This window comes from Gekko japonicus, unplaced genomic scaffold, assembly GCF_001447785.1.
Source record: "Gekko japonicus isolate JY-2015 unplaced genomic scaffold, Gekko_japonicus_V1.1 scaffold69, whole genome shotgun sequence".
NCBI lineage: Eukaryota > Metazoa > Chordata > Lepidosauria > Squamata > Gekkonidae > Gekko > Gekko japonicus.
In genome coordinates, this window is record NW_015175972.1 from 1,257,231 (window position 1) to 1,266,741 (window position 9,511).

Below are 9,511 nucleotides of genomic sequence, written 5' to 3' on the forward strand. Positions count from 1 at the left end.
CCCCCCCCCCCCCCCCGGTCTCCAAAACATAAGACAAAAACCATAATAGAAACACCGGTCCAAAATCCTAAATTAACTTAAAAGTATATTCATAACATTAGCACAGATTATAAGTAAAATGAGCTGTTTTAAAAAATGCTTCTAATATTCTTTTCCAGCAGCACTCCTCGGTACTTTCGATCCACAGCAAGTGGATAAAGCCGGAACCTCTTCTAAAGCGCACAAAGCCAAACTGCCGGGGCGGGACCTATAACGTGTTATCTGAGTGACAACACATTTATCCAAAAGAAAGCGACAATTTCTCACCGGTAACCAATGGGGCTGAAGAAGGCGAGGCTAAGCGGGAAAGCGCCGGGAACCTTGGTAACGCCCGCGGGTACTGCACGTTAGTTGCGCGTGTGGTATCTGGGGAAGAGAAAGTTGCGGGTTGAGTCTCGCGGATCCGTCTTCGTGACTTACTTCTCGGAATGAAGATCGAGGAGGTGAAAAGCACCTCGAAGACCCAGCGCATCGCCGCGCACAGCCATGTCAAGGGGCTGGGGCTGGACGACAGCGGGGCGGCCAAGCCAGCAGCTGCCGGGCTGGTCGGGCAGGAAAACGCACGGGAGGTGAGAGCGACTCTGCCCGCTTGGGGATCCAGGCCAGGTCTTCCTCCCTGTCCCCCAAAGGTCGATCTACTCTAGCATCCCTTTTCATAACAGTGGGCGGCCCCAATCCTGGCCAGGCTGTTGGGCCCCATCAGCAGATGGCATTCAGACTGTTACTACTCCTTACCATGGGGAGGTCCGTTAAGCCATCATGGCTAATATGCACGGACGTCTGTATTTTCCATGAATGTGTTTAATCCCCCTTTAAATCTATCTAAACTAGCGGCCATCAGCACATCTTGTGGCAATGCCGAAAGTTCGTTATGCGTTTTATGAGGAAGTGCTTCCTTGGGGGGCGGAGGTCTTTCCTGAATCCATCACCAATCCATCACTCATTGGGTGCCTGCGAGTTATTATGGGAATCAGCGAAAAAGTTGTGTCTCTTTCCTACTTTGCCTGCTGTTGCCAACTCCTGTCTTTTTTGCTTGCTTATTTGATGAGCCAAATGAGCCAACTATACCGTTGAAGACAATGACCTGTGGGTGACTCTGACCCAAAGGCCAACAGTTACTGATACTTACCAGCAATGTGAGGTGGAAAGTTTTCTGATGCTATATTTTTAGTTTTCGGCCCCATAAATGTAAATACATGGCCAGGGTCCGCCATACCTGAGGGACCGCCTTTCCCCACACAGGCCCCGAAGAGCACTTCAGTCAGGGTCACAACACTGCCTAGTGTCTCAATGCCCCAAGGAGGCCAGGGTTGTGGCCACAAGGGCTAGGTCCTTTTTGGTGGCGGCTCCTACCTGGTGGAATGAGCTCCCGGAGGAGATCAGGGCCCTGCGGGACCTGGTACAGTTCTACAGGGCCTGCAAGACGGAGCTCTTCCACCAGGCTTTTGAGTAGGAGCCGCTGCCGCCACTACCACCACCGTGCGACTGCAGAGCAGTTCCGCTGTGTCGGGCTGACTGACCATCTGAAATACCGTGGCCCATGGCATCCCCCCCCCTTTTTTTGACCCCACTGGGATATGCAATAGGGAGTAAGTATTGTAGTCATTATGTATCCTGTGAGATGTGCATTTTTGCCTAAACTGTTTTAACTGTTGACTTTTATTGCACTTGTGCCTTAATTGTTTTAACTTGTTGTATTTTTATCGCACTTTTGTGCCTGTGTAAGTCGCCCTGAGCCCGCGTGCGGGGAGGGCAGGGTATAAATGAAATAAATAAATAATATAGTCTCTGTTTATCTATAGTCAAGGCTGCTGTGCTGCAAATTAATCATGATAGGAAGACTAAATGTTTGTTATGAATCATGGACAAGCCCAGTGGTTCTGCATGGTCCAGGCTTGTACATGGTGTATTTGCCTTCTTGTTGCTATCATTATTAAAGTATCTAAATTATTTACTTAAATTTGAATCAGATACATTTCCTGAAAACTCAAACGTTTATGCTTACCATATGTAGATGCTAGTACTATTGCATAGCTCCTGTGAAAAGCTGGGAGGTGTGGAGGAAATGAGGAGAAGACTGCATAGCTTGCTTTGATTAAGATCACAATATATGTTTGGGGGCTTGACCCCACATACCAAAGGAATTGAAAAATAGTAATTAAAAACTACGGTTGGAAAAGTTTGTCTGATCAATGCCCGTCACCTCCATTCTGATGCCAGACATCCCTTGCTTGAAGCCCTCCTGTTTGATGCCTAAAAATCATCCAGCTGTTTCCTAACTGCCAAAGAATAATAATCCATATCCTTTTTTTATAGTACAGTCCAAAACAGAGTTACACTCTTCTAATCCCATTGAAGTCAGTGTGTTTAGAAGGATGTAACTCTGTTAACAAGGGGCTGCGGTGGCTTAGAGGTTAAGACGCTGAGCTGCAGACTGGAAGATCTGTAGTTCGGCAGTTCAAGACCTTAGTGCCAGAGGATGGAGTGAGCTCCCGTCTCTGGCCCCAGCTCCTGCCAACCTAGCAGTTCGAAAGCAAGATATTGCAAGTAGATAAATAGGTACTGCTTCAGTGGGAAGGTAACAGCGTTCCATGTGCCTTGGCATTTAGTCATGCTGGCCACATGACCATGGAGAAGTCTTCAGACAGCACTGGCTCTTCAGCTTGGAAACGGAGATGAGCACCACCCCCTAGAGCTGGATTCGACTAGCTTTTGAGCAAATGAAACCTTTACCTTTAACTCTGTAAACAATTGTACTGTTAGTAGCGTATCCTACTATTGAGCTGCTATTCAAAGTTTGTAAACTCTCTTCCATGCTAACCTAAATCTGTTTTCCTTGTAGTTTAAGAATATTACTTCTTGGCCTGTTTCAGGGACAAGACTGATCCTATCTATCTGATATCCCAGATTCATTTTTATGTCTTTGATGTCTGCACATTCAGATGTTTCAGACTACTAAACATTAATCTATTCACTGATAACTCAGAGATTGGTAACAATTTTTTGCATCCTTCACTGTTGTCATATGTGCCATTATTAAGTAACAGCAAGAGGCAAAATTGAAAGTAGTAGTTGTCTGACTTTTTTCTGTGTGCAAACACATCTTAGGTTTTGGCTGGTGGCCTTATTGCTTGACAAAAAATGAGAAGGGGGGCTCAACCCAAGATATGGCTGTGATATATGAGGGTCAAGGTATCAAAATAAGTTATTATAAAAATACAAATATTTATTACAAGTGGAGACCCGCAAGAAACTTGCGGGATGGTTATCTCATTCGCCACACCTTTGCTTCCTCTCCTCACCCCCTACTTCTCTCACACTATTTCTCCCCTCTGCCCCCCTTTTCTTACTATTTCTCCTCCATGCATGTGACTTCCTCTCTCTTTCTGACCTGTCATCTTTCTCTTTGTTTTTCTGTCTTCCCACTTCATCACTCTCTCTCTTTCTGACCCCACCCCATCATTTTTTCTGCCCCCTCCTGCCTGCTTCCTCCCCCACTCCGCAGAGCAGCAGCGGTGGTGGTGGCAGTACTCCTAGCCACCCACCTGCTTCCTCTCCCCCCACAGCAGCAGCGGCAATGGTCTGGGAATCACAACGGATCTCCCAGCTACAGAGATCAATTCACCTTACGGCTGCCAGCTCCAGGTTGGGAAATTCCTGGAGATTTGGGGGTGGAGCCTTGGGACAGTGAGGCTTGGGGTGGCAAGCAGCCTCAGCAGGGTATGATGCCATAGACACAACCCTCCAAAACAGCCATTTTATCCCGGGTAACTGATCTCTGTCGCCTGGACAACAGTTGTAATTCTGGGTGATCTCCAGTCCTCATCTGGAGGCTGGCAATGGTGGTTCTCATGGAGGAAATGGCTGGAGAGTAGAGTCTATGACATTACACCAGTACAAAGTTCCTCCCCTCCTCAAATCCCACCCTGTGAGGTTGGTTAGGCTGAAATATGTGACTGGTCCAAAATCACGCAGTCAGCTTCCACTGCAAGATGGGGATCTGAACCTGGGTCTTGCAGACCCTACTTTGAAGCTCTAACTGCTGCACCTCACTGGCTTTCATAGGGTGGCTGCTGATGAACGGTAGCAAGCAGCCGAGGCTAGGTGAGTCGTGCAAATCAGGGGAGACCTGGCAACCCTAGACTACTGCCAGGCCTAGAGTTGCCAACCTCCAAATGGGACCTGGACACCCCCCAGAATTACAACTGAACTCAAGACAGCAGAGATCTGTCTCCCTGGAGAAAATGGCTGCTTTGGAGGGTGGACTCTGTGGCATTATACCCAGATGAGCCCTCCTTACAGTCCACCTCAAAACCTATAGGAATTCCCCAGGCTGGCACTGGCAGCCCTTTTCAGGCCTGGCCCCAAGGCTCCCTCCCTCCCTCAGAGGCCAAAAGAGGCCAGGAAAGGGCCCTTCCCCCAGTTAGAAGCCTCTTCCCCCCCCCTGAACTTTCTAATCTCTCTCTCACTGTTGATGCCTGAAGTTAGATCCCTGCAGAGGCCATTTCAAAAGGTATTGGGGGGAATCAACCCTCCCTGAAGGAATTTTTTTACTTCTTGGATTTTTCTGCAGACACAGGAGGTATACTGACTATGTAGGAAAAGCTGTTGGGGGAGAGTGAGCTTCCTCTTGGTGGAAATAAGTATCCGCACAACCCGCCCCCTGTTGGAATTAGATATATAGATGATGTACACATTAGTAAAAGATAAAATAGGTTAAAAGAAATTATCCAAATATCAGACTCTTAAAACTTTTTACATACAGAGCTGTTAGTTTCACATATACAATTGATGGGTATATCTTATGACCAGTAGACCAAGCATTATGTTTTCAATTGGTCCAAATACTCAGTCTGATATCTAGGAATTTGAAATACTTTTCTACTCTTAAATTAAATCACTTTTTAAAAGTGGAGTGCAGAAATAATTCGTAGACACAGAGAACTTAATTTAATTTTAATGCAGTCTGTGACATCAACATGCTGTATGTTCATGATGTAAGCAATGGCAGAAAAATGCACGTACAGTGATGTCACATAATCATACTGAAAAGATGGGTAAGAGACACAGAATGGGACCAGTTGTGTGTTTCCTGTATCTGTCTTCTCCCAAGAGTAAACAAAGCATCTTCTCTGTTGATGCACATATAACCAATATATGCCAATCCTTTCCCCGGTACCCTATCTAATACTATCATGTCCCAATTGCATTTAACTAAGGGCAGCCTGTGGCAAGCATTAACTTTGTTCATTTGGATTTATTAATAAGTATATATAAATGGAGACCCCTGAGTTTTCACGGATGGTAAATACCATTGTTCCCATACTGGCTCTGCTTCCCTACCCTTTTTTTCCCACTGGCTCCATCTCCCACTTTTCTGTCTCTTGCTTTCTACCCCCTCTTTGCCTCCTTCATTTGCCTGTGCTTTCCTTCCCACCCATCCTTCTGGCTCTGCTTCTTTCCTTTCACCCACGTTCTCCTCTCCTGTCAACAACTTTCTTCTTGTCCCAGCCTTTCACCTTCCTCACAGCACCCCCAGTGTCTCCTCTCCTCATGAAGGCCAGGATTTTAAACTACATGTAAGCAAGAAGTAGCATGAAATGAAGTCTCTCCAGTGTGGTCTATCCTAACCTCCACCTGACAGATAGATCCCAAGTAGCTTCTACATGTAGGGGCTTTTTAGTCCTTGTGAGGGAATTTACCGCAGCTTGATTAGTTTTACCACTGTCCATTACTGTTATATTTCAGGAAAGTCTTGGCATCCCTGGGACTTCATGGTAGAAATGAGGGAAACAGGAAAATCAGTAACTTTTATTCACTTCCTGGAATAGGGGAATAAGAATGTTCAGCAGAGAATGGAGTACACATAGCATTAGCTGTGCTCGCTCAGTAATAATGTTACTGTTGACAGTTTGAGTGCAGAGAGCAGTGAATGGACAAGCTGCTAAACTTTTGAGGTAAGCTTTTCCCCAGCCTGAGAAAAAAGTCCACAGTAAGAGTATGAGCTCCTCATAGTAAATCCAGTTATGTAGCCAATTTTCTCCAGAAAATCTCCTGGGATAATTTTTTTTAAACCTCACCTGGTGGAGGTTTCAGTCCCTCTCTCCTATATTAGCGCCCCCCCCCCCCTTTAAAACAAGCCTCTGAAACAACAGTGTCTTGTGAAAGGATCCATCTCACTTTCTGGAGGCTGAAACCATGTCGAGCTAAACTTGGCAGTTCAACAGATTTTTCTCTCCACTCTCCCCTCCCATCTGGCTCCCCGAACATTCCAGGGTTCCTGTTTGGCTGTTAGCTGCTCCCCATGCATACACACACGTATGCCCCTAAACCAGCATAGAGGAAAGGGGTGACTGACAGAAAGGGGCAGGACCTTTGCCCACCCATCTACCTTCTCCCTTGCTGTCCCCAGCTCCCCTCCTGTCCCAGCCTTTCATCATCTTCATATCCCCCACAGTTTCTCCTCCACACATACACACTTTCCTGATTGTGATTGTCAGGCACTGTTTGGGGGATTTCTCCCCCCCTGTAAACCTTGGGTTTCCCCAGTTTTGTTTAAATCTGCATCCTGCACATGTACAGCTCCATTGTGTGGATTTTTGATCTGCACTGGGGGAGCACAGCAAGCTTTAATTGTCTTGTGGCTTAAATTGTCTTTATGGTTCTGTATTTTCAAATACATTTAAAGCAAGTTACTAAGGCCTTGATAATTCATTGTCATTTCTGGAGTCCCAAATTCTTAGTTTGTTGCCTAGGAATTTGAAATTCTTTTCCACCTCAAGATAAGGCCTGGGTAATTCATTGTTTTAGTAGGCCAAGTCTGTGATATTTGAAAAAATAAAACTTAAGACTGAATGAAAAACATTTTGCTCCTCAAACAAGGTACGTTTATTTTCCTTCAACCAGTTTGCTGGCCCCAGTCACTTTAATATTTGTCTTTATGGTAACTTCTGAAGAGCCATCATTTCCTTCTCTTACTGCTATCCGGATTAATTCATATATTTATTCTTCTGTTCTTAATTCCAAGATCTATTTTTGAGGGAATTAATATATCAAGATGCTTCCTAAAATTCCACACTCACTGTGTAGAATAAAATTAAACACAGGGCCTGACCAGAGTTTCTCTTTTATATTGTCATATTAAGAGAGATATCACAGAGATGTCATAAAGTATTTCAAGCTCAAACAGTAAAAAACTTATATCTAGAGAAGGCGCTGGGAATTTCTGAGTTCTGACCTTTCCTCAGCCATCACAGACTTTGGCCAGATATGCTTCTCTTTCACAATTTTAAAGTGGTGATTGCACATATCTCCTGGATTAGTTTTTATTCATGAAATGAATAATATGTTTCTTAAATTATGTGTTTTCTCAATAAATATGGTTGGGGGGTATTGTTGGGTTTTTTGTTTGTTTCTGATTTTGTAATATAATTTTGTAGGCTTGTGGTATTATTGTGGAGTTGATCAAAAGCAAAAAGATGGCTGGCAGAGCTGTATTACTGGCAGGACCTCCTGGGACTGGCAAGGTATTTGTTTCTTAAATACAGCTTCTATCAAAAAGATATGGTACTAGCAAAATTGCAAGTATCAGTTGCATTCAGTTAGCAAAGTTTTTCTTGGAAATGTTAAACATATAAAACTGATAAAAGATGCAAGAGTGTAGTGATTTAAGTGCTGTAGTCTGCAGGACACAAATGTTTAGAGAGATATAAATGCCCATACAAACGAATAGTTTGCACACTCAGTACATAGAAGTGCTGTTTGTGCAGGCAAGGTGTCACATGTAATGCTAGACATTATGGCTTGGATGCAAAACTTATTTTCTACAGGCAAAGGCCACTTCTACTGTTGGAGGAGAAAGCAATATTTTTCCATTTTTCCCTTTCCTCTGCAGACATTCACATTACACCCAAACCTATTCCTTGGGAACTGTTGATCCCTGGAAGCAGCATTTCAGGGTGTGCAGTGGACTGAACCTGAGCGGGACAGGAAACTTCCATTCTTCTTGCTGATATCTACCTTGAGTCATTCAGAGAAAGGCACACTATAAATGAAGTAAATAAATAGATATTTATCTAATGGTGTTAAAGCCATTGATAGCACTTTTTAGCATTTACAGAGCACATTTTGAATGCTTAGTGTATATGAAGCACTTTTATCTTTACAGCAGTACCCAGAGGACACTGGGAATATTCCCATAGTGCAGAAGTAAAATGCAGTGGAGTGAATAGTGAGCAACAAGAAAGGCTTTATTTGGTTCCTAAACCTTAATAATGTAGAGTGTTCCAAAATCTGGGAGCCATGGCAGCTAAGGCTGTGTTCTCCATTGCCGTTCATCTTACCTCTGAGGAAGTGGCTCACAGTGCATGGTCCCATTGGCAGTTCTTAGTATACAGGCAAACTAGGGTGTAGTTGAGACCCAGGCTAGTTAGTTCTTTCTAGTTAAAACCAGCATGCTCAGTTTTGCCCTGAAACAAACTGTTAACCAGAGCAGGTCTTTAAAGAAATGGTAAAATAGGTCATCCCTATGAAACGCCAGTTAATAAGCTACAAACTATATTCTCTGCTAATTCCATTCAAGTAGTTATCTGCAGCTGGATCAAACAGCACTCACAAGAAATCTTACCCTTCAGCAAGGGGACAACACCATTGCAAACTAGCCAAATACTGTGAACAACTTTACCACTTTTTTTTTCTGGATTAAATTTTAGTTTGTCACACCATCCAGTTTATTCCCCTCTCCATGCATATGTTCTAAAGCTGGTCCTTCACTTGGATTAGAAATAAAATAGATGTTGTTATTATGCTGGTAGCACATCAGTCCAAATCCTGAAGCCAGTTGATAGAAATGTTGGATTACTCATCCATTTCAGTCAAAGCCACAAGCAGTCTGGATTAGGGGTGTGCAAAAAAAAATGCTGATATTTTTCAGCTTTGGGTAAATCAGACCCGAAAAATATCGGTAAATGCCAAATTTCTCCAGTAAAATACTGGTAAGGTATTCGGATTGGTGCTATGTTCAGTATTCCCAAATATATTTGGGTCCGGTTTATACCACCAGAGGAAAAGGAGGCATGTTAAAATGCCTTCTTTCCCTCTGGTAGCCAGCAGAGATTTCCCTGTCAATTTCACTCCCTGCCAGTTAGCTGGGAGTGCAATTGACTAGGGAAACCTCAGCTCTCTGCCTTCCCTTCTCCAGCTGACAGATTGTAGGGGAACCTAGGCATGTTTAAAATGCCTTTCTTTCCCTCCCCAATCTCAGGGAGGGAAAGAAAGGCATTTAAACATGCCCCCCACACACACTTCCCTGAGCTTCTCCACAAAAGCGGAGAGGCTCAGAGAAGGAAGAGGGCATGTTTGCATGCATGCCCTCTGTCTTCCCAGCCTGCCCACTGGGGAGACAAGGGCAGGCGTGCAAACATGCCTGAGTTCCCTTCTTGATTTTCTCCAGGTGCCCTGCAGCCTGGAGAAG

General features: G+C 44.3%; 1 protein-coding gene across 1 annotated transcript in view; it reads left to right on the top strand.

The window, feature by feature from the left end:
- The first annotated feature begins 371 nt into the window (after nucleotides 1-371).
- RUVBL1 (RuvB-like AAA ATPase 1) overlaps nucleotides 372-9,511 on the top strand; it is a 25,835-nt gene continuing 16,695 nt past the window's right edge. The window contains 2 exon segments of the mRNA XM_015426091.1: nucleotides 372-608; nucleotides 7,479-7,565. Of these exon segments, the coding sequence (XP_015281577.1) occupies nucleotides 468-608; nucleotides 7,479-7,565 (228 nt within the window). The 5' untranslated portion in view covers nucleotides 372-467.